The sequence below is a fragment of the Panicum hallii genome, chromosome 2, assembly GCF_002211085.1.
Source record: "Panicum hallii strain FIL2 chromosome 2, PHallii_v3.1, whole genome shotgun sequence".
NCBI lineage: Eukaryota > Viridiplantae > Streptophyta > Magnoliopsida > Poales > Poaceae > Panicum > Panicum hallii.
In genome coordinates, this window is record NC_038043.1 from 47,899,407 (window position 1) to 47,923,770 (window position 24,364).

Here is a 24,364-nt window from a genome sequence, read left to right on the forward strand (position 1 = left end):
CCCGTATCGAACTCGCCTTCGCTATCGGTGAGAAGTCTGAGCACCTGCCATTTGCCTCAAAAAAAAACTTGTATTCCCTGACGCGGCTAGTTATTGTTGCCCCATGGCCATGGAGCGGGTGCTGTCACTGTGACCGCGACGGATCTGAGTCTGCTGCGCCGAGCTTCGCGTTGGCGGCCGACCGCGATTTAACTGTGGGGAGATCCAGCTTTTTCCGTGGGGAACCTGTGTCGTTGCCTCGTTGGTCCATGGCGTCGTCCCGGGCTGCATTCACGCCGATACACACTGCGCCATTTGGACGCGCCGTTGCGTCCCGGCTCCTACCTCGGGGGCCGTCGTTATTGTTCGTCCCGTCGGCGCCCCGGCCCGAGCGACGCCGCGCGCCTATACGCGATTGGAATCGCTTGCACGCAGCCGCGCGCGCACGGTCACCGGCTCACCGCGCCGCGTGCCCGGCGAAGGATGCGCCGTCGCGTCGGCGCCGATGGATGGAACGGTCAGGTACGCGCGCGGCCACGCGCGCTGCGGCGCCCCTGTCGCGTTGGCCTAACCGTCGGTGGGCGCTCGTTGCGCCGTGATCCGATCCCTGCAGTTGCAGCCATTGATGCCTCCGCGCTGCCGCCGCTCGCCAGCGGCATCGGCATGTGGAACTGCCGGTGAGCTTGCGCCTGCCGCCTGCTAGCTAGATTTCACGTCGCCCACCATACCTCGCGTCCGGTCGCGTGCCTATTCCTTGCGACAGCGACGCCTCCCCCAGGCATGCGTGGCTGTAATGTATGGATGTGTTTGGTTGGAGGGTGAATTAGAATGGAACCGTTTCGCTCCTCTTTTCTGGGCGTTTGGTTGCAATTGAGAATCGAGAAAGAATGGAGTGGCTTCGGGAGCCGAAAGATACGAATATTCCGCTGATATTCGGAACCATGCCGCTTCCCAAATCCGACCGGACGCGAGCGCTCCTTTTCTTCTCTCCCGCGCGCATGAGATAGGGGCACCGCTCCCTTTCTTCCTCCCGCGCGGCCACCGCGAGCCGCCCCCCGCCCGCCGGCCCCCCGAGCCCGCCCCCGCCCGCCGGCCCCCGCGCGGCCTGCTCCCCGCGCCGCCCCTCGCGCTCCGGCCCCCGAGCCCGCCCCCCGCCCGTCGGCCCCCCCGCGGTCCGCCCCCCGCCCCCCGCCCCGCCGGCCCCCCGAGCCCGCCCTCGCCCGCCGCCCCCCTGCGCGGCCTGCCCCCCGCGCTGGCGCTGGACACCCGTAGCAGCGCGGCGATGTCGGCCGTGCTCGACGGGTAGAACATGGCCGCTAGGCGCGCGGCGTCCACGGACGACGCGTTGGTGCCAAAGTCGGTGGGCCGGCGGCGGCCTGGAGACCCCCTCCCCCCCCCCCCCGTGTGGCTTCTTGATCTGTTTCTTCATCTTGTGATCTGCTCTGTTTCAGTGATTTTGGCAGTTCGCAGGAGAAATTTGGGCTCATGTATGCGTTGCCTGTGTCCTTGAACAATGCACTTAGGATTAATTTTACATATTATGTCATGTTGAAACTCAGTTAATTATGGTGCATTTTAACTGAAATATGTTGGTACGCTCACCCCAACAAAGGAAGAGGTAACCACACTCACCTGATTCTCCAACCAAATACAGAATGGAACGGTTCTACTCTAAGATACTCTCCAACCAAACAAAAAAATAGAGCGGCTTCATTCTTCTTACCAAACGTAGAACGGAGCGGTTTCATTATCAGAAATTGGAATGGAACCATTCCATTAAATTAGCTCCCCAACCAAATGCATCCTAATCTTAAGCGCGACGCCAACACGGAATGCCAACTGCACGAGCAGTGACTCCTCATTCTTTTCTTCATCTCGTCGGCGCCTAAGCGGAGCTGAGCAGCTGGGACGCAAGCAACAGCTCGGCGCCCAATCAGGCAATCGCCTTGCTGCTGCAAGCTTGCGCACTAGCTCGTGGACGAGTGTGTGGCGTACCTCGCGTCCACATGGCAGTGGCAGTGTGCAGACCGCCCGTCCACTCAAACCTCTGTAAACCGTTGCCCGGTTAAAGCTGGTGCTTCTGACGACGTCGCAACGCCTCAATCATTTCCACGCGGCGAGCTGTCCTGGGCCCGTCCCCGTCCGTCGCTGCACTTGTGCGATGGCGCTACTGCCATCGTACCGAACGAATGGCCTGCTTCCCTGCTGCTGCATTCTGGCACCAATATGGGCCCTGGGGCTCATGGCCGCCACTGTCATCTGCACAATTCATTTACATCAGTATAGATTCGTTTGAATTTAGCGCCTGTTTAGATGCACCCTAAATGTTATAATTTTTACACTCTCTCTCCATCACATCAATTTTGGAACACATGCATAGAGCAGTGAATGTATGTAAAAAAAATAACTAATTGCACAGTTTAATTGTACGTCACGAGACGAATCTTTTGAGCCTAATTAGTCTATGATTAGATAAAATTTATCAAATACAAACGAAAATGCTACAGTATCACTATTGCAAATTTTTTGCAATCTAAACAAGGCCTTGGTAGGCTTGGTTTCAAGTAATTCAAATCGGGATGGGGTGGAAGTGAAAGAGACCGGTTCCTTCAACAAAAAAAAAGTGAAATGAGACCCTCTGCAGCCTGCACCTCCTGAAACTATAGCTGCTCCTAGCATTCGTCCAAATTCTTCATTCCTCTTCAGTGGATGGCAAAGCTCTTGCATGCATGCGCCCTTGGTTCAACCGTTAGCTTCTGTTCATGATAAACTGCAGAATTACTATGTTTCGCTTGCGTAGGGTCCTCCATGTAGCCTTCCTGCAGTGTGTGAACTGAAGCCTTCTCAGCTTGTGTGAACTGAAGGATTTTTTTTAGGGTCACCAGGCATAGCCCTGTCTTCATCAAGTTTCAGAGTGCCTTCCAATGTACAGAACAGCATTGCATCACCCCATCTTTGCACTATCCTTCAATGCTTCTATTCCATGTTTCTGAGAATCTGTGTCATTGCTGTATCTTCTTTGAAGTTTCCAAGAAGAGACGGTTTTAATTTGGTTGGATGAGCATCCTCTTCTCTGCTACTTTTCTGCTTCAATCTGATTGGTAATGGGTGCGGGGGAACGGGACAAACCAGCGCTCCACCATCTGCGCGCGCGAACTCCATTGCGCTTCGCCCGCCCAGCACAATGCCTAGGGGTCCACGGTCGCCGACGCCACTGCCGGGCCGCCGCGTGCGGCCATCGCTCGTCTCCGACGTTTTTCTTCACGTTTGGATGCGGGACATCCCGTGATGGCAAAAGGAGTGCTCTGTCTGGCCGGCGGGACGTGGAGAGGAGGCGTCTTGAGCAATGAGGCCGCGGGGCTCGTAGGGGCTGGGTGGCCGGAGCCGCCATGGCCAGTGCGGCGGATTTGGCCGCGTCCAAAGTTTTTGCAGAAAACCCCCCAGTCGGATCGCGATCTAGGTATTTACATAGACCCCTATCGCGATCCAAATATTTTATATATAGACCCCTATCACGGTCTAGGTACTTACATAAAACCCTCTAATTCAGATTGCGATTACTAATCGCGATCCGAATATTTACATAAAGCCCCCTCTATTTTCGAATTAGTCCCTCTTGTGCGTCTGGTACCTTTCTCCCATGGCTCCAGCAAGGTGACGGCGACGGCTGCCTCGTTCCGCCGGATCGATGGGCTTCCAGGTCTTCTTCCGCTTCCCCGCCGGGTATTCGCTGCTGCGTTCCCTCTCGTACTCCTTCTCTCCCAAGATGCTGCTGCTCTGTCATTGAAGGGATTGGGTTGAGATATGATCCTTCTCGCTGTCGGCGGTCGGCATGGAGGTTGCGCTTCGTTCGTGGGCTCTTCAGTCAATTTGGTCTGCGCGGAGGTCTGCGACGTGCTAAAGTGATGCTTTGGCCTAGAGACGTCCGGGAGCCACTGATTTCATGAATCTTTTTTCATGAAAATCTGCTGCCAATTTGGTTTCCTCCACAACTTTGGAGCCTTGTGGTGGTAGTATGCATTCAACAACTTATCAACTGAACTGAGTCTTGATCTGTGTCCATAGGCACCTTCAGTGCTGATTTTTTACTGAACTTTGTGTCCAAATGCATTTGCATTTCTGATTGTCAGACAGGAGTAGTTCTTTGAGCCAAGTTTTGCCAAGCAAATTACTGTGCCATTTGTCAAAGATGCAGCAATCCATGCACATCCGGCGATCTTCACTCGTTAATTCATCAGCACCGGCACACAGCTCCGAGCTCTATGCATCTCAAGGACAGAGCCTTCTATCTCACCCTATCATAAGAGGCTTGTTGTTTCCCTTGTCTTATTCCTACTGCTTTATATGTGCTCTTCTGAGCATGCCAACTGAAACTGGATGGATTGACTCATTGCTCACGGTACTCCACGTCTGCACCTGGCACCAAGTAAGTCCATCCACAGACAGAGAGCTCGATTACGCGACACATCGACGCTTTACTCACCGATGCCAAAGAGGAAGATTACTTGCTTGCAAGTTATCTGAATCTTTTTTGGTAGCAAATGAAATCAAGTTGCAACTAACTGCTTGTGCTCTTTACTCTGAAACTTGTTGGTTCTGAACTCTAATATTCTCATTTCTTTTCCTGAACATAGAACTCACCTGTTGCATCAACGTGGCGACTTATGTTCTGCTTGGTTGCCCTTGTCAATTCGCTTAACTAATTGAGTATACTAGAGTAACTGGACCTTATGTCAGTATGTGTTCCTCATTACTTGCAGCCTTGCAGGCGTTCCAGTTTCGAATAGGTAGTCTTTTGTTTCCTTGTCTTGTGCCTACTACATGTTATCCGTACTTTTTTTGTATGCCAAATGAAACCAAGTGGATTGCTACATGAACATTGCAGCATCTTCATCCCATGTTTGGAGAAAGCGTCGCGAGGGTCCCTAGCTACTGAATGGTGTTAACTTAATTTTGTCATGTTTGGAAATGCATTTCCATGCTGAGGGTAGCTGCATGGCCAACCTATAAGGTTTATTCCTCAAAACATGGCAGCTGTGCAGGTATCATCAGCATTGTTTGTGCCTCAGCCTGCTGTTCATGGCACTCCTCTTGTCTCCAAGTAAGTCCTTCTGCAGACTGACAAAGAGAGCTCAAGTACACACCACCTTGAACGCTCTACACGCCAATATCAAAGAAAAAGATCAATTGTTCTAAAAAATGAAGATTAATTGCTTGCAAGCTATATGATTCTTTTTTGGTAGCAAATGAAATTAAGCTGCAACTACTGATGGTAACAATTTTTTTTTAAAAAAAACATTTGCTTTCTTTTGCAGGTTGTGGTAGGGGAGGAAGAGAGCGTGCGACAACCGAATTTGTGCTCCTGGTTCAGTAGCCAGACATGCAACAAGCACAACTATGAAGGCTTCCAGAACCATACGAGTTCATCCACTTCACAGCTGAAAAGAAAGAGGCCGGGTTTGTGTCAAGATGCATCTGCGTTGGTTGAATGGAAGGAGCGCTCATGGCAACTGAACGGATACATGAACACACCCGCATCTTTATCCCATGCGGTCCATCAGCTTGTCTGAACTGCCATTAGGTGGAAGCAATTCTGAATCCATGAGGCCTACTACTACTGAAATAGTGGAGGGTGCAACTGAATTTGTCTGGTTTTCAGAATTGTGTAGATAGCATTGCTTGCCCACGATCAGACTATATTGACGTGTAATTGCACATGATTGCAGCACTGCCCTATCCTCATCAAGTTCCAGAGTGCTTTCCAATGTAGAGCACTGCATCACCTGATCTTTGCATTATCCTTTGAGATGCTACCAAAAAGAGGCGGTTTTAATTTTGTAGGATCAGCATCCTCTTCTCCGCTGCTGCTCTGCTTCAATTTGGTTGGCAATGTGGGCAGGGAAACCAGGGAACCCCCAACAGGCCCCAGCGCTCCAGCATCTGAGCGGGCAAACGACATTGCGCTTCGGCTGCCAAGCAGATCGAGCGCCTAGAGGTCCATGGCCACCGCCGGCCGCCGCGTGCACCCCCTCGACCATAGCTCTCGTCCCCGACTTTTCTCTTCTCGCTTGGGTTTGGGGTGGTCGCAATGACGAAAGGAGCGCTATATCCCGGCCGCCGGGGCGTGGAAAGGAGGTGGCATGAGCAACGAGGCCGGCGGGCTCGTCGGGGGTGGGTGGCCGGAGCCGCCATGGCGACCCAACGTTTTTAAAGAAAACCCCCTCAATTGGATCGCGACTATTAATTGCGATCCGATTATTTATATAAAAACTCTAGTTTGGATCGCGATTAACCATCGTGATCCGATTATTTACAAAACGACACCTAACTATTTTCGAATTAGTCCCTCTTGTCGCTAACGTCCCCCTATGGCTCCGGCGATGGTGGCAGCGACAGCGACGGCTGCCTCCTTCTTGCGGATCGATGGGCTTCCGGCTCCTCTTCCCCTTCTCCGCCGGGTATTCCCTCCCGTACTCCATCCCCAGATGCTGCTACTCTGCCATTGAAGAAGTTGGGTTGGAACTTGGAATAGGATCCTTGTCGCTGGCGGCGGTCGGCGGCCGAATTGGCGATGGCTTAAAACATTTCAAACAGCGCGGATGGATAGAAAATGGAAAGATTGCACCACCTCACAGAAAACGGCCCAAAACCATACACCATCGGAGCCCAACTAAAGGCCTGGCCCAACCCAATATAGTTCAACCCCTACCACCCTCACGGCCTCGCCCACCACTCAGCCCCCGTGCAAAACCCCTCCCAAGTCCGAAGTCTCCATGCTCCGCCGCATCGCGGCCCTCCGGCCGCCGCCACCGCCGCGTGCGGCCGCTTCTGTGGGGGCGGGGGCGGCCACCTATTCCTCCAAGTCCACCTCCATCCCACAGAAGCAGCAGCGCGTCCGCGACCACGCTTTCGACGGCATCATGGAGGTCCAGAAGCGCGTCCGCCGCTTCCACGCCCTCCACTCCCTGCTCCTCTACGCCGCCGCCCCGACCGCGGCCTCCCGCGGCGGCGGAAGCGGCACTGTGTCCGTCCCCTTCACCCGCCTCGGCGCCCTGGCGCGCCGCCAGCTCCGCCTCGCGCCCCTCGACGCCGGTCGCTTCCTCCTGCGCCACGCGCACGCCTTCCACCTCTTCCTCCACCCCGTCCACCGCATGCTCCACGCCCGCCTCACCCCGCGCGCCGCCGCGGCGCTCCGTGCCGAGGCCGAGGCTGTCGCCGCCGCCCTCCCTTCCGCGTCCATCATCCGCCTCCGCAAGCTCCTCCTCCTCGCGCCCCCGCACCGCCGCCTCCGGCTCGAGCACATCCACCTCCTCCGCCGCGACCTCGGCCTCCCCGATGATTTCGCCGAATCCGTTATCCAGTCCAACCCCTCCCTCTTCCGCCTCACCCCCGACGGCTTCGTCGAGTTCCTGCCCTCCCCCACAGACCCGCCCGACCTCAGCGTCGCCGCGGTCGAGCGCGCCCGGGAGCGCCACTACCGCGAGCACCGCGCACCCGGCTCTGGCGAGGAGGATGCGCGTTTTGCGTTCCCCATCCGCTTCCCGCCAGGGTTTAAGATCGGCAAGTACTTTCGGATTGCTGTCTGGAAATGGCAGCGCCTCCCCTATGCGTCACCCTACGCGGACGTCTCGGGACATGACCTGCGCTCACTTGAGGCTCAACGCCGCATGGAGAAGCGAGCGGTCGCTGCCGTCCATGAGCTGCTCTCGCTCACTGTCGAGAAGCGCACTACACTGGAGCGCCTTGCACTGTTCCGGGAGGCACTTGGTGTGCCCAAGAAGATCAAGGAGTTCTTGCTTAAGTATCAGGGCATATTTTACATATCCACCAGGGGAAATCAGGGGAAGCTGCATACAGTGTTCCTGAGGGAGGCATATTACAAGGGGGAACTTGTTGAGCCAAATGAGATACACGAGGCAAGAAGGAAGTTGGAGGAGCTGCTCATGATCAGCCCACAGAAGGCGAATTTGGACCGGATGTTCACCAGCATGGGTCGTGGATGGGATGAGCTTGGTGGTGGTCGCCATGGTGGAGCTGAATTGAGGGACGAGTTTCTTAGGGATGGAGGTGGCCAGAAAAAGCATGCTGATACTGATGGTGCTGATAGTGGGGAGGACTCGAGCGTTGAATCACTCTACATTGATTGAGGAATAGAAACATATGGTGGCATTGGGCATCAACTTGGAAGGGAACAGTCACTGCCCCCATTTGGGGAAAGGTTAACTTCATGTATTGGTAACATCACCTCGGTACCATGATTTGGGTTGATCTGATTGGAAGTCTCCAAAAGGAGCAGAGTCTAAGGTGAAAACTGATGGCACCTTGAGTAAAGTGACAGCAGAACTGGGGGGAAGTGAAGACCCTATGTGCTATAATGCTTGGATGGCTCCTCCCCTTGCACTCCATCATGTGAAGACAGATTTCAGGAGAAGAACACCTTTCAGAACTCAGAGCTTATGCTTCTAAGCTTAATTGGTTAAGTGCTGTGAGTACTCTAGCACATGGAGTGAATCTCTATCTTTGTTTGGCCCACTGAAAACTGGTGTACTCCATCATGTGTTTGTTTTCTTCATTCTTCCTTACACAATTAAAATGTTGCGGGTAATAACACCAATAGGGATGTGCCTATCTGCATCCACTCATAATGAACAGTGAATAAACTATTGGAAAGGGAAACAGAGCATAGGTACTTGTTGATTCATTGAAGTAAAGGGCTAAAGCCAATCTTTTATTTCAAAACTAAACTTTGTCATGCTACATTTGCACTGATTGAATGATTGTTTTACATTACACTATTGCCTGTAATTGTTTCTTTTCTCTCCCCCTCTCTCTCTCTTGCTATATCATGAATAACATATTTGGAGGTGCAATGATTGGACCATAAAAATTTGTAGATGTTGATTAAAATCTATCAGTAATATACTAATAATAGCATAAAAGAACACATTTAAAGTTTTAGGGGTAACTGTTGGGTACATTTTTGCTTCGATACAGACCAATAACCTTATGTTTGACCCTATTCCAGTTTTCTGATGTAACCAGAGTTTGTAGATTGGGCTGGGATTTGGGTCAGTTCTTGGTCTGTATTATCTACTTACTTCGCTGAAGGTTGTTGCATTTGGCTTGCAGTATTTATGCATCACCGTTCAGTTGATTTGTATGTTCAAAGCCCATTGGAATAGCTGTTTACTGAGCAAGTCTAACCTGATTGTGAGGTCCAGTAGAAGAAAGGCTCAGCTCTTGGCTGCTAATAGTTCATCAGCTAAATGATGTACGTCAGTTCTTTTGCTTCATTTATACTCTATACTCAGTAAAAGGAGGTTGCTATTATCTGCGATGCAACTGTAAATCGACTGATCACCATCATCATGCTTGCTAAGTAGCTGACTGAAACCTGCTAAAGAAATGCTTCTATTGCACTCAGACACTCTGTGGCTGCATGCCAAACATACAAACCTCCTCGGCTTTACTGATCTTTCAGACATTGGTCCTATCCTGTATATCTACAGTCCCTTGATTATCAGCTGGGATTCTTTCACTTTCCTGTTAAAACTAAAGAAAAATAGAAAAAACTAACAAATGTTTTGATTTGAATGTCAGTGCAAAGCTTGTTCTTGATGCAATGAACCGAGATTTTCGTGACTGAAGGAACAATCAATAGACAGCAGAAGGCGACAATGAAACCTGAGTACAAACTGTACATGACTAATCTATTCAGTTTGGAACAGAATGATGAAGGTTCTTGTAGCACTGCAGTTGGTTTTATTCAGGTCTGGTTAAGTGTTGGCTGGGAAACCGGATGTCATGCTGATAGGTCATGGCCTCATGGGTGGTCTGTGTTGTCACTGTTGGGCCTCTGCCCTATACACTGAGCTGGTGCACATAGTCAATTGGACGTGTCTAGTGGTGCTTGTGTTATTCTGTAGTACTATCATTTTAAAGGTCCGAACTGCAGCTACAAAAACAAAACCTTAGGGGGCCAGTAGCTGGTACATGATGTCACGTACAGTTATCATGCCTCAGATTTTCTGGAAAATATAATGTGCCATCAAGATGCTCTGATTTCCAAAAATTGTTATGCCCTGAAGGTGCTGTGATTTCCAAAATGTTGATTTTTGGATTGTTTTTAGCATGGATCACACACTTCGTTTGCAAAAAAATGTTTTACTGATTCATTCAATAATAGTTGAATAATAATAGGACCAAATTTGATTGTATTTAGACAACTGACTTGCCACTTTGACATTGTCAGGTGTTGCTGCAAATAGCAATAATAATTTTATATGGTCTGCCAGAATATTGTGCTTGTCATTTCTCATTTGACCTTCTCATTTGATGGAACTTGGTTCTGCTTGTTTGTTCTCAAGCTATGCCCGGAAACTTGTCTGCCTGCTACTATTTTTAGATGCTAGCGCATAATGGTCTATTTCTCGTTTGATTTATTGTTGGGAGCAGTGGCTGAGGGATATTGTCTTGTTCATCTATCAGGCTCAAACTTCGTTTTAATATGCGAAACTGCAGAAGATTGAAATGCACAGAACGGCCCACGTTGTGCATGATCCAGATGACGCATCAAGGTCACTTTCCTTTTCTTTTGTCTCTCTTTTCTTTTTGAAGAATTACATCAAGGTTGCTTTCGCTCCATCTAATTCTACTAATAATTTGCATTCCTATCTACATCACAGCGTTGTTTTCAGTTTTGGATATCTCTCTTTGCGCCTTCAGTTTTCCTAGTTCCATTATTACCTCTTATGTGGGAATGTTCAAACATACCTTTACTTTTCTGCACCAATTATGCAGTGTCTTGTTAGAGTGTCTCATGCATAGCTAATCACATTTCTGGAAGAGATGTGCCATGTGTTCTGCACAATAACCATCAGTTGTGGTGGAGCTTCATATATGTTTCCTATACTAGCTGGATTCTTTTGGGGTGACAGGTATGTTGGCATCACAATTAAGAGCTAATGGACGTTGTAGGCAGGCTTGTTTGGTGTGGTTTAGAGTAACTGCCGTCGCTGCTGAGCCTCCGCAATTAGGTGGCTTGGATTGATCCACGGCTCGCGTTGCACAAGCCTACCCATCATTTGAGGTGATTCAATGGCATTAGGTGCATCGCTGGATCTCTACTCCGCTGAGTGCTACGGTTCAACAACCTTGGGTCGCTTGGTTGCTGTTATCTGTGAAATGAAAATGAATATGTGATCACACGCAGGCTCTGATCTGGGATGGATCAGGTAGCTGACGCCGATGCCTCCGTACCATTTGTTCTGAGGTCAAGGAGGCCACGACTTGAACGTCATGGGAGCTCCAGAAATTTTTAAACAGCAGACCAGTGGTAAGGAAGAGTTGAACGTCAGAGGATTTCTGGTTCTGCTTTCAGAAGTTAGCGTGTTGATGGTCTAATAAAAAACAATGCACACCTGTCCTGCAGGATTTTGGTGTTACCGGCGTCAACCAAATCTGATGTAACTAGTGCTGAATCTTCTTGTTCGTCCGTGAAGAAATGGAACTCAGACAAGCTGCTCGTCCATAGCTCCATGACTTTTCCCAACCGGCCGGTCCCAGGCAGTGAGTGAGCAATCCTCGTGCCCACGGCCGTCAGATCGAGCAGTCTGGTGCGGCGGTACTCCATCGTATTCCAGGCGTCCGAGTAGCGTGTTGGACTGCAACTGGTCAAGGCTGCATTTGTAATTGCATTTGCTACCGCTGATGCTGCGCGCGGTCCCGGTGCACGCCGGATTGTTGATGTTTGCCTTCGTGAGTGAACGTCCATTGCCGTGGACGCGCACTGGAGTGGAGCTTGCGAAGCTCCTGTGCATGGATCTAGTGGCGATTTGTATAAAGCTTGGAACTACTGTTTGTGAACAGTTCTCATGCGAATGTTTTTTCTTTTCCCTTTGTCCTCGCCTCCTCGGGAACTGAAATACATGGATGGATACCTCCAGTTACGAAATGCTGAAATGGTGTACTAGCTTGCAAGGACAACGTAGGGTGCTCTTCCAGAAGGATCACAAGCGACGGAAAGATTAGACTGGTTGGGAACAGTGCTTACAGTGACAACGTCCACAAGGATCGCAGGCGATGAAAAGATGAGACTGGTTGGGAACAGACCCACGTGATCTTCAGTGTGTGATCTTACAGACGAGCACGTCGACGTCTGGTATGGATATGAGGATTTGTCTACACGCACGTGGGCGTCTTGCACGAAACTGTGTTTACCACCGGTACGCAAATGATGAGACGCCGAACAGGAGCGCCCTCTCAATCTCGCAAACTGTTTTCCCTTCAAGTGTCTGGATATCTGACTCTCTGAGCACTGAGCTCGCCTCGCCTGTGTGAAGGTGGAACGCAGCAGCCACCCAGCAGCCCGGCATGATCTTGTGCCGGGCAAGTCAGTCCCGTGACCGCGACGGGTCAGTATAACTGTCAGCGTCTCCTTTTTCTCCCCCTTTTTACTTGACTGCACCAGTAGCTATTAGCTTTCTGCCTTTTCTCTGCCAACCTTTTTGTTCTCACCTTATCAAGGAAAAAAAAACCACTTGTTCTCAGCGAGGTGCAACTCCAGCATGTGAAAGATTTGACGAAACTGCTGCTGGCCGGCCTGCCGTCAAACTGCCACTGGGGCACCGGGCCCGGCACTGGCGTTGCGTTGATCTTTGCTGTTGCGGCGTACAGAGACAGCTACAGCAATCCCGAAGGAAACTTTACGCGATCACTGCGCGTGAGCAGTGACTCCTGAGAGAGAGACGGAAGGCAGTGCACGAGCACGACCACACCGGTTGAGTTCCTTCCTCTGGTATGTCTACGTGCACTGATATATACTAACACGCGAACAAGTTTCCAGAGATCAGGGCATGATCGTTTCCTACCCTCTAAATTTTAGACCCATCACATCAAAGAGAATCTTGCTATTTAGAAATATTAAATAAAATCTGTTTATAAAACTTTTTGCACAGCTGGGTGCTAATTCGCGAGACGAATTTAATGAGTCTAATTAATCCATAATTTGCCACAGTGATGCTACATTAATCATCCGCTAATCATGGATTAATATACCTCATTAGATTCGTCTCGCGAATTAACACTGGGGTTCTGCAATTAGTTTTGTAATTAGACTTTATTTAATACTTCTAAATGACAAGATTCTCTTTGACGTGACCCTCTAAACTTTAGGCCCCAGTAAACGAACACACCCTCAGTCAACAGGAACCCTCCTCCCCTACAACGCAGTGTACTTGGGCGTGGAGGACTTTCCCGTGTCCGCGCGGCAAGTGGCAGCAGGGGCGTGGCACCGCCGCGCACGTCGGCCGTGTGCGCCGCCGCCAACGGCGACTCGGGTGAGCGGGCAAGCGGTTCGCCGTCCGTGCCGCCGGAGGCCGGACTGCCAGTCCCAGCACCCGTACCGCGGTTCTCCTCGACGCGATCAGGGGCCTGTTTAGATTGCAAGCAACTTGCAACAGTGCTACTGTAACACTTTCGTTTGTATTTGACAAATTTTATCTAATTATGGACTAACTAGGCTTAAAATATTCATCTCGTGATGTACAATTAAACTGTGCAATTAGTTATTTTTTTACATATATTTACTGCTCCATGCATGTGTCCCAAAATTGATGTAATGGAAAGAGAGTGTAAAAAGTTGAAAGTTTGAGAGCATCTAAACAATGCCCAGGTCAAGCCGCAGCATGCGAAACCTTCTGTCCGCCCCCGCGTCGTTCCTGCATAGGGCGACCCGGGCAGCCCTCCCCCACTAGCCGCCCCGCCCCCTTCCACCTCTCCTCTTCGCCGCGCCGCAGCCGGAGCAGGCCGACAAAAAGCCCGCAAGGCCCACGAGGACGGCGTCGGCGGGGCAGCCCTTTTCCTCTTCCTTCGCATAGCGGCCCCGCTGCTGGCGACGGTGAGGCTCGCCGCCGGGCGGACGGCAACGACGCCGGTGTGGCCGGATCCAGGGCCTCCGCGGTTGGATCCTGCAGCCTCGAGGGTGGATCTGCAGCCCGACGCGATGACGACGGTCCTTTGCGGCCAAGGTGGTGCGGCTGCGACGAGGCAGATGCCACGCGGCGGGTGGTGGCGCCGTCGGGTGCACCGCGTGGGGCAGCGTGCAAAGGTGCTTTATGGCGCGGTTTGCGGCTGCATCCGGAGGCAGCGCGGCCCGTGGTGGTGGCTAGCGTAAAGTTGGGAGCGGGCACCGACGGTCTGGCGACGAGCGTGGAGCTTGGGGCGGCAGCGTCTACGTGGGCAGTGGCGGCCGAGGCTACGTGAAGCAGCTAGCCATGGCTCGTGGAGGCACGACGGCGGCTCTATATCCGAAGGGCTTCCGTGGTTGCGGTCCTGAAATGCCGAGCTGAGTGCGTGCAAGCATGTATGGGATTCTCCGAGTGAAAGTCTTGCCAGCGTTCCTGCTGCTGATGATGGCGACGGCGCCCTAAGGCATCGTTCTCCTTGCTGGGGAGTTATCTTGGAGCTAATTCCTGTTGCACAGGGCTCTCTAGGTGAAAATCCTGTCCGCTTATGGACGAGCGAAGACGACGTCGCCTTCTTGGAGGCGTCGTTTCAAGAGACCCATCTCGGTCCGTGGCATTGCCGATATCGCTGTTGGTCATGGATGGCTTTAACCGGTGGTGTGGCAAGGCGGCTGGTGCAGATGGTAGGCTCGAAGAGAGTTGCCGAGCCCACGTGGTGGCGACCAATGTTATGCCGGCAAGTAGGGGTTGTCGCATGGGTGTCGGCTTCGGCTAATTGCAGCGGACCGTGACAGCTGGCGTTGCTTGGCAACTGCCAGTGCGGTGTGGGACTGCATTAGAGGACGGCGCTTGCAGCAATGATATCGTGGGACGACTAGGTTTGCAGCGAACTGCGACGGGTTGCTCAGCATCACTCGGCGACTCCGGTGCGGTACATTGTCGGAAGACGGCGCAGATGACAACTTGGCTTGATGGCATGACGGCGGAGGCTGTGTGCGCGGGTGGTGCAATGAGATGGTGTCATCCGAGGGGCGCGGCTCGGCGATTTTGGTGGGGTTCTTGGAAAGAGGGCAACACTATTCATCTTCTTGATGGCAACCTAGTAAACGTATTTGCGACTCGGAGTACTAAGGCGAGCATGGCGAGGCCCCCCGTGAGTGGTGTCTTCGGCGAGGCCACGAGTGAGGTGGAGTCCAACGGCGGGTGTGGCGAGGCCCCCGCGTGTTGTGTTATCACGGTGGCGACTGCGAGGCAGCCTGTGTGTGGTTCGGATCTGGTGTTTTCACCCCATCGGATGGTGTGTGGTGTTGCAGCGGCACTACGGTGGTGGGTCCCGCATGCCGGTGTCTTAGGTGCGGTGTGTTTCTCTCATTTCTCTATCGGCGCAGGGCTGTACCCGATGGTGACTTCATGAGTCATAGAAGGTTGTTAGCCGCGACGGCTAGGCTTCGTTTCTACCTTTGTTGCTCAGTAGAGTGGTTTCGTCCGTGTCGATGTTACAATCCAACTGGTTTGAGTTGTCTCGTGGAGACAAGTGGTGTGGTTTGCGTCGACATACCAATCCGACTAACCTGAGTTGTTTGCATTGAGTTGAGTTCGGCGCGTGTTAATGCTCCAATCCAATCCGCCAATCCGCCGGTGTTTGTAATCATTTTTTCCTAGTTATAGCCTAGCCTCGCAGGATTATAATCTTATATTTTTTTTGCTATAGCAATATAAACGTACTCGTCCGAGTGTTGTTGGTAAGAAAAAAAAGCTGCAGCAACGACATCTCCTCCGCCGTACGCTCCCCAGCCCGCGAGGCCGCAGGGAGCTGGCGGCAGGTCACGGCTAGCTCTCGCCTCACGCCTCTGGGCACGTCTCTATCTCAGAAAGCTCACGCAATTTAAAGCCGAAAACCAGGCAGCACGATCGTCGCTAGGCGCCACCGGTACCCACGGGTGCACGTACAGCCGCCGCAGCACGGGACGGGTTCGTGCGTGGAGAAATTCGGGTCTGTGCTGGCGCAGCTGCTCCCGATTTTCGAACCCTTTTTTGGTGCGAGCAGCAGGTTTGCGGATTAAGTAAGCCGCGGTACCAGAAAAGTGACACTGGTTTGGGTGCGCCACCGATCGAACCATGATTGTTCGGTTCGATCGTACGGGGACGGCGAGGAGCGGGTTCTCGTGCTGCAACAATGGCAGGCATCTGGACATGGGAGGAAACGAGAGCGACCGGCCCTTGTAAAGTTGCGAGTTGCAGCCCGCGAGATCTCGTGAGCCGGAGACGGAGACGGAGACGACGGAGTCACGGAGGAGGACGCCAGGGAATCCGGTGGAGGCGCAGGCCGGGGAGCTGCGGATCTGACTGAGGAGGGGGGTGCGAGCGCTGCTGCGGCGACGGCGAGCAAGGCGGCGGGCGCGGCAAGGCCATGAATCCTGCTAGCCCTCGCGGCACTGTGATCGCTGTGAGGTAAGCAGGACGAGGAGCAGCAGCCGGGCAGGCGAGACCGCTGCCTGCCCCGATTTCATTGCCCGGCCGGGCGGGACCCGCGCGGCGCACCCCGTGCTAGCTAACAGGATACCGATACTACCCCTCCAGTCCTACCCTCCTGCTGGTAGTGGTGTTGCAGGAGTTGGGGGGTCTTTGCCAAGCTGCTACAGAGAAAGGGCTCTGAACTGACCTGCTAGCTGCAGAGAAGATCTATTATCCTCATAACTAACCAACGTCTAGATAACTTTGGTTTTGACCGAACTAGTCCTGACTAACAACATTTTTTAAATGTTCATTACAGTCAATTAAGATGAGAAAAGTATTACTAGAATTGGCATCCAAAGTACTTTAAACATACCGTAGATTTCGAGCCGTTTGTACAAATATTGACAGAAAAGCACGCATGCTCCTCTGTTAAATAGTGAGGCCATCCAGAGACATATTAACATCCATGCACGGATAAGAATACGGGGGTGTGGACATGCATACACAACAGATGCAGAGCCACAACTTTTGGAAGCAATGCAAGGAATGAAGAACGCAGTGACAAATTAAAGGAGTGGCAGCATGTATCAGGAGTGTCCAATTTTTCGGCGCTGTCGTCTAAGGAGGACACCAAGGGAAAAGTATCCAAGATGGCGCGAGCGTGCAGCACACATCTATGCTGTTATCTACTCTCTGGTACTATCCACCATGTGCTAAAAAATGATCCACACAAGAACAATTTCGCCACAAGAGAGTGAACATTTCACAGCATGTATACCAACCAACTCAAACGAATTAATTAACATAATGCAAAGTAAAGAAACACAAGCCATCCTGGGGATACGTTATCTCTCTCATCAGTGTCACCTCATCTCTCTATGTTTCCCCGTACTGGAGAACTAGAAAAGGAAAAAAAACGAAACTCTCTTCACAAATTGGTTAAAAACAAGCTGCTAGATACATATATAGGAGAAGCCCTGGGGGGGTCTTTGAACTTCTTTGCCAGAGACTTAAGTCAATACCCGAACCACCACATGAGCGTATCAAGCCTGAGCAACCAGTAAAAACATGCCTGCTCAGGAGATTAAACCCTAGCGCACGGTTCGTTCTTGACTTAATCCCTGCGTAACTCACCTCATATATTGCTCTACGCAACATACTTGTACTCCACACTGTATAATTTATTTTTCCTTTCATCTTTCACCGCCTCTCAGGCACCGGTAGTTCCTTGCCATTCTGCAGCGACGAGCTAGATCTGCACGACCATTTCTGGCTGCTGCTAGCATCTGCCACCATGGCCTCAAGCTAAGCATTTGACATGGCATCCGGCTCCGGCCTTCTGCGAGAGCTGCCGGCGGCCGGAATCCATGTCAAATGCCCGCTAGGGCGTGACGATGCTGGCCTGGAGGGCGGACTTGATCTTCTGGATGGTGCAGGAGAGCAGGTTGCTGACGGTCTCCACCGACTCCACGGTGAGCTTCGCGGTGGGCAGGTTGTTCACCAGGATCTGGAACGCCACGGTGACCAGGGACCCGGCGCTGCCGCTGGCGGACTGGACGCTCGGCGAGCCCTGGGCGGCGTTCGACGGCGGGCTGTGGCCGTCCGGGAGGATGGCGAAGCCGGAGGGGAGGAGGGAGACGTACGCGGAGTCGCCGCCGTTCATGACCACGTGCATGGACTGCACGTCCACCGGCGCGTACACCACCAGCGAGCCGGAGGAGTCGGTGCAAGTCTCTTGCAAGATGAGCATGTTGTTCTGGTTGCCACTTGTTGCCTGCAACGTCACAGTATATTTAGTAAACGGGAGTTGTGAAATGCACCAAATCTAAAAGAGAACGAATAATGGACTAGAGCATCAGTCAACTTCTTAACTACAATGAAATTGTGCAACCAAAATTGTACGATGAATTGATTTGAGGACTTCCGTTTGTTAGCAACGCCATTGTAGACTTGGAAGATAAATAGCAATGTGGACATATGGTTAGAATTTTACCGCACTGTAACAGCAGTAAACTGACACCAATTTGGATAAAAAAAATGTAAGGAGACAGTTTCGGAAGGGAGAAACCTCTTTTGGGTAAGAGTAACTGTCTTGAAAGAACGACACAGTACACCGATCGGCAATCTGAGATTCCATCAATCAGGATACGAGATGCGCCTCAAAAGAGAAAGGAGATGGATGAAATCCAGAAATAAGTTCACAGACGGTGGATAAAAAGGGCGCGCAGACACTCGACAGGCTTTCGTGAGCAAGGACAAGGGCAGGGCAGCTATGCATGCTTCCAAGCCCGAAGAAAAGCAAGCGGCTAGGAGCTTGCTCTCACAATGTCAACCCTGCCCCAGTTTCTGGTAATCTGCCAGTTTTTAACCTTTTCCGGTGTGTCCTCTTCTTTCTGTCGCTATGCCCCTCATCCCATGCAATGCATGCATATACCCACAAATCCAGCGCCATGGCACTGTACTAGGTGCTTGGAAGCTATTGCAATGCAACAGATAAATGGCACCCAAAATCTAAAAGATTATCCACTAATTACAATGGTAAAAGTAGGAAAAGAATGGTAGTGAAAAGCAGGAATGAGTGAGTGGGAGAGAACAGAGAAGTAACTCACATTTGGGCGGAGGAGGGAGACGGCGTTGCCGTGGTGCTGGCCCTTGGCGATGTGGTCCATCTCTTGCATTGCCTCGCCGTTGGCGAGGATGTCCCACTCCCCGCGGCGCTGCTCGTCGCGGAGGTAGTCGAACACGCGCTGCGGGGGAGTGGCCGGCAGCCGCACGGACGTGGTGGCGCTCAGCACCACGCCGGGGGGCTCCCCGGGCGCGCCCACGCTCTGCCGCGCCATCATGCGCACCTTCTCCTCCCCCTCGCCCGCGCCGCCGCCGTTCCCGGCGGCCCCTCCGCCTTCGCCGCCGCGCCACTCGTCGAGGCGCCGCCACTTCTGCGCCGCCGAGGCGCACACGCCCGCGCAGAAGTTATCCGTCATCCGCTGCGCCAGCTTCAGCATGCTCCTCCGCCCCACCGGCGTTATCGCTACACCATCCACGTTCATCATTAACTGCTGTCAATCCCATTATGGACGGACCAAATAACCAATGACGAAGCAAGGAATGATCCGTGAGCTGCATACCGGCGTGGTCGCGTGCGGGGAGGGAGTTGGAGCAGAGGATGGCGAGGTACTGGCACTGGCGCTGGAGCGAGGCGAGCCAGCGGCGCGCGCCGAGGGCCTGCCCGGAGCGGAGCAGCGGCCGGTAGAGCTGGTGCACCGCCGCCTCGTCGTACTCCGCGTGAACCACCCACGTGACCTGGCGGCACAGTACAAAGGCAGCGTTACGTTAGCACGGGGCAGGGGGGCAGCTCCCCACGATGCGTGCCGTCACGTACGGCCGCCGCTCCCTTTCCTTCCCCGCTGGCCACGGCCGCACTTGCCGCCGCGACAGGGCAGTAATGGCGGTGGGCAGGTGAGACGTGGGGCCGTGCCGGTGGCCACGATCGAACGCGAGGTAAAGGACGCGCAGAAAATGGCCGCGACGAGATCGACCGGGCGCAATACGCCACCGCGCAAGCGGACAAGCGATGCGGCACAATCGTATGCAGCTGCGTGATCATCGTCGTCGTCATGGGACACGAGAGCGTGGGCGTCAGGAATTCAGGGTTCTGGAGAAACCAAGTTGACCACCGCAAAAAAAAAACTACCTAGCTACGGCTACGTACCAGTACCAGTAGTACCCCAGCAGCAGCGGCACTGCAGGGAAAGATCTGTTAACGCACATGAAACAAACAAGATCTACAGCCAAGGCTTGGGCTCATGGGTCCAGTCCTGAGAGGCATGGATTTTTGTAGTCACAGGTCGCGTTCGTGCACGCACAAGCTCGCCACTCGCCAGTGACGATCAAACATCATGATAGAGTATACCCTAAAAAACTGGATCTAGGCGGCGACCTAGCGGCCGGCGCGAGCATTTCGCCGCACGTACAGCGCGAGGATGGATGATGAATGGATACGGTAGCAGAAGCATCGAAAATGTTTCAAAATCGGGTAGGAAAATGCATGCGACGCCCAGGCCTATCCTGGTTGGATGCCCAGGCTGCAGGTCAAGCTCGCCGCGGCAGCGCGTCAGACGGCCGGCCGCCGCAGACGGCACGGCAACCAACTGATCTCATGACGCACGCACACGTCTTGGCACCCGCGCCCGTCCCGGCGACGGGAGCATTGACCTGCGCCGCGCGCACCGGTTGGTGCGCCAGCAGTGGCGAGCGCCGCGCGGCGGGCCTTGGATTCACTCGCCGCGCCCGCCCGCCCACCCCACGTACGCGCACGCGTCGGGGCAGCATAAAATACTGGGCCGCACACCGCGCCCTAAATGCGCGCGTTACTCGCGTACTGTAGCCGCCACATGCTGCTGCGCCGTGCGGATTTAAGGCGGCCGGACCGGACCGGACGGCGGTGGGGCGCGACCGCGCCGGCCACCGGTAACGGCCGGCCGAGCACGACGGGCGCGCGCGGCGTACGTACCTTGGAGTAGCCGTTGTTCATGTCCTGCACGATGCAGCCAGTGGGGAGGAGGCGGCAGCCCATGTACCCGGCGGCGCCGCCGTTCTGCGCGAGGTTGTGGTGGTGGGCGTGGGGGTTGCCGCCGTCGGGGCGGAGGACGGCGTCCACCGAGACGTCGACCACGGCCCACAGCCCCTCCGCGTGCTGCTTGCAGAACCGCAGGAACACCACCTCCCGGATCGGCACCAGCGGCGACAGCACCTGCAGCTCCGCGTGCATCTGCATGCATTCCACAGCACGTCACGAACATACTGCGCGAGTAGGGGCTAGGGAGTAGTCGTGAGGTCGTGACAATGGGCCGGCGTGCCCGTGGCGTGCAAGAGGATGGCAATGCCCGGCATTGCGTGACGGAATAGGGGGGCGTGGGGGAAGAGCGGGACTCACCAGCTGGATTGACCCGCTGCGCGTGGCGCCCATGCCGCTCGAGATGATGTCCGTCGTGCTCGCCCTCGCCACGATGCACGGGAACATCTCCGACCACCGGGCCTGCACACGAAAACACGCACGCACGTACGTCGTCGCCGCGTCACCTCGTGAGACACGAACTACGCGAATTACACGGCCCCGGCATGATGGCTCTGGATGGGTGCCATACGTACCGCGTCCATGAGGCTGTCGACGAGGTCCACGCTACTGGTGATGGCGACGCCGGCCTCGCGGGTCGCCTCGGCGACGTACCCGGCGGGGCTCGGCCCGAACACCCTGGCGAACGCGTGGCGGTACTCGTCGAAGTTGAGCGTCTCGAGGCCGCCGCCGCCGTCGGGGTTGGGGAGCCAGAGCAGCTCGTCCATCTGCGCCACTTTCATGAGCTCCTCCATCGCGGCGAGCCCGAGCTCGAGGAGGACGGTGCGGTCCACGCCGTCGGCCGCGCCGTGCATGGCGCCGTCGAGGGCGCCAATGCCCGCGGGCAGGCGCATGGCCGCCGACCCCACGGAGCCAGGCAGGCCGCCGCCCATCAGGTCGGGGAGGGGCTGCAGCGCCGACGCGCCTAGCGGGCCGAGGCCGAAGCCGTTGCTGCCGACGGCGAGCTCGAGGCCGGAGCACCCCGGCAGGGACGGCATCGGGCTGCCGGAGGAGATCGGGCGGCCCAGGAACTTACCGGCGAGCGCGCAGACGCGGTCGAGCTCGTCCTTGAGGCGCGCGTTCTCGATGCGCAGGTGCTGCTCCTCCAGCGACACCTCACCGAGCACGGCCGCGCCACCGCAGTTGGCGCAGATGGGGTTGCGCATCGCCTCCCGGATCGTCATGTTCTCCGCCCGCAGCTTGTCGTTCTCCTGCCGCAGCAGCGCGTTCTCGTGCCGCTCGATCTGCGTCTGCTCGTCACGGCGATGCAAGACACAAAATTTTCATCAGATACGCATAGCTCGATAGACACATGTCGTGTCCATCGATTGACTGGCTGATCTGTGCGTGCGTGCGCCGAACCTTCATCTGCGTGCGGCGGTTCTGGAACCAGAACTTGACCTGGCGGCTCTCCAGGTTGAGCCGCTTGCTGAGCTCCATCCTTTGCTTCTCGTCGGGGTGGGGGCATTCCTTGAACACACTGCATATGCATATTAGGTCTAAAAAGTTCAGGCAAAAAAATAAAAAAAACTCTTCTATGATCTTGGTTTGAGATGTTAAGGCGGCACGACTTACGCTTCGAGCTCTTGGATTTGCTGCGGGGTGTGGCGGTGGTATCGCTTCTTCTTCTTGCGCGGGTTGCTGTTGTCCGGGTCGAGCTCGTCGCCGGAGGCGCCGTCCACGTTGTCACTGCCTGAGCGGCTGTCGTTCTCGTCCTCCCGGCCGCGGCCCAGCGAGTCGCCTTCGCCGGCGCTCCCGCTCCCGCTGCCGCCCATCAGGCCCATACGGCTCATGTCGCCCAGCTGCCCGCCGTCCATGTTCGTTTGCTACAACAACAAAGCAAAAGAGTCAGACTGGCGCATGAGAGCACAAGGAAGAATCAGAAAACCCGCGGTGCATGGAGTAGTGGGGTTCTAGTCTACCAGCCCGAGCGAGAGGCCGGGGGCGCCGAATCCGCCGGGCTTCGGGAGGGGCGGCGCGGGGATGAGGCGGCCGTGGTTGTGCATGCCTGCGCCGCCTCCTCCTCCTCCTCCACCAGCGTCGTAGGAGAAGACGCCGGAGCCGGCGGCGCCATCGAACATGCCACCGAAGCTCATCAAGAGCGCGCGGTGGACTGGAAACACTAGTAGCAGGAAAAGAAAAGACTGGCTCTCCTCCTCCCACTCCTGGCTACAATCCCTGCCGCCCGCGATCCTACCAACCCCCCGGCGGATCTCCTCAGATCCCAAGGAATTATTAAGGTTTTATGGGGCGAGAGGGCGAGACGGCAACGGCATGCATTAAAATAGCCGGAACGCGGCCACGCTGCCGGGGGCGACCTGGCGGGAGCAGATATGGAAGGGAATCATGGGGAGGCGACGGGCATGGAAAGAAAGGAACCCGAGTTGGGCGCAAAGGGAACGCCGAGACGCGACCGCCCGCCGAAATAGGCGAGCGTCGCCCCGAACGAACGAAGAACTCGACGCCAAACTCCGCCGCCGCCGTCGCAACGGCGGCGATGGCGACCCCGGCCCTATGCCAAATTTGAAACCCTCACGCCGGCCGAGGAGAAGCGAGCTGGGACGAAGAGGAGAGCTAGCGGACGTGGGGGTGGGAACGGGCGGAAGAGGAACGAGAGGGAGAGGAGAGGACTCGAGAGTCTGGCCGGCTATGGCTGCGAGGGAGACGGAGCTAGATAAAGCGGGGACGTGGAGCGAGTCTACGAGCCAGCCAGCCAGGCAGCGCCGCGCGGGGGCAGATAAAAGGGTCGAGACGCCGCCGTGGTGCACCGCACCGCGGAAGAGAGGGAGCCGCGGACCCCCTCTGCCGTCGCGCAAACCCAGCGCGAGACCGCGGCGGAAAGGCTGTGTTTTTGGGGAGCGTTTCCGTTCCGGGGGGCCAGCCGGCCAGGCGGAGGAAACGAACAAGCCCCACCGGGGGGAGGGGGCACGGAAACCAAGTGGGGCTGACCCGCACACGGAGGCGAGTCCGAGAGTCAAATGAGCCCCCCATCCCCACCGCCGGTGCGGCACGCACCGGCATGCCCCGGTCCCGGTGTAAGCGTAGCCGAGCGGCTCGGCCGGCTGTTTACCTTCACGCCGCCATGCCACACAGATCCGGCGATGGCCAGCCAGCAGACGAGACGAAACGATTGCTCTCGAGGTCGAGGGGAAGGGGACCGCCCGCACGCCGACGTGGGCTGTCCCGATTGGATGGACGCCGAGTACAACAGCTACCAATTTTTATGCTTCGAGAGAGACGGAGACGGGGGCGATGACGATGAGAAGGAAGGAAGAAAAAGAAGAGGACTGGGTTCGCTGTCAGCCGTGCTGTAGGGAGCGGAGGAGGCGCGAAAATGCCGTGGAAAAAAAGC

The 24,364-nt window shown here is 54.8% G+C and overlaps 2 protein-coding genes across 18 annotated transcripts; one reads left to right on the plus strand and one right to left on the minus strand.

The window, feature by feature from the left end:
- The first annotated feature begins 6,717 nt into the window (after positions 1-6,717).
- On the plus strand, positions 6,718-11,895 carry LOC112882877 (protein ROOT PRIMORDIUM DEFECTIVE 1). Of its 17 annotated transcripts, none has more exons than XM_025948064.1 (6): positions 6,718-8,464; positions 9,109-9,250; positions 10,468-10,556; positions 10,957-11,068; positions 11,192-11,314; positions 11,411-11,893. In XM_025948064.1, the coding sequence occupies exon 1, from the start codon at positions 6,753-6,755 to the stop codon at positions 8,124-8,126; it is 1,374 nt and encodes a 457-aa protein (XP_025803849.1). In that variant the 5' UTR covers positions 6,718-6,752; the 3' UTR covers positions 8,127-8,464; positions 9,109-9,250; positions 10,468-10,556; positions 10,957-11,068; positions 11,192-11,314; positions 11,411-11,893. The 17 variants fall into 17 exon arrangements, with proteins under 17 accessions (XP_025803849.1, XP_025803850.1, XP_025803842.1 ...); XM_025948065.1 differs by having other exon boundaries at positions 10,961-11,068; positions 11,411-11,892; XM_025948057.1 differs by having other exon boundaries at positions 10,468-11,086; positions 11,411-11,895.
- Positions 11,896-17,186: 5,291 nt separating this feature from the next.
- On the minus strand, positions 17,187-23,871 carry LOC112880650 (homeobox-leucine zipper protein ROC6-like). Its single transcript, XM_025945382.1, has 9 exons — positions 22,935-23,871; positions 22,588-22,838; positions 22,375-22,492; positions 21,549-22,262; positions 21,334-21,435; positions 20,911-21,168; positions 19,526-19,700; positions 19,010-19,428; positions 17,187-18,174 (listed from the first exon to the last, which is right to left on the minus strand). Exons 1-9 carry the CDS (start codon positions 23,106-23,108, stop codon positions 17,782-17,784), a joined length of 2,604 nt encoding a protein of 867 aa, XP_025801167.1. The 5' UTR covers positions 23,109-23,871; the 3' UTR covers positions 17,187-17,781.
- Positions 23,872-24,364: the final 493 nt, after the last annotated feature.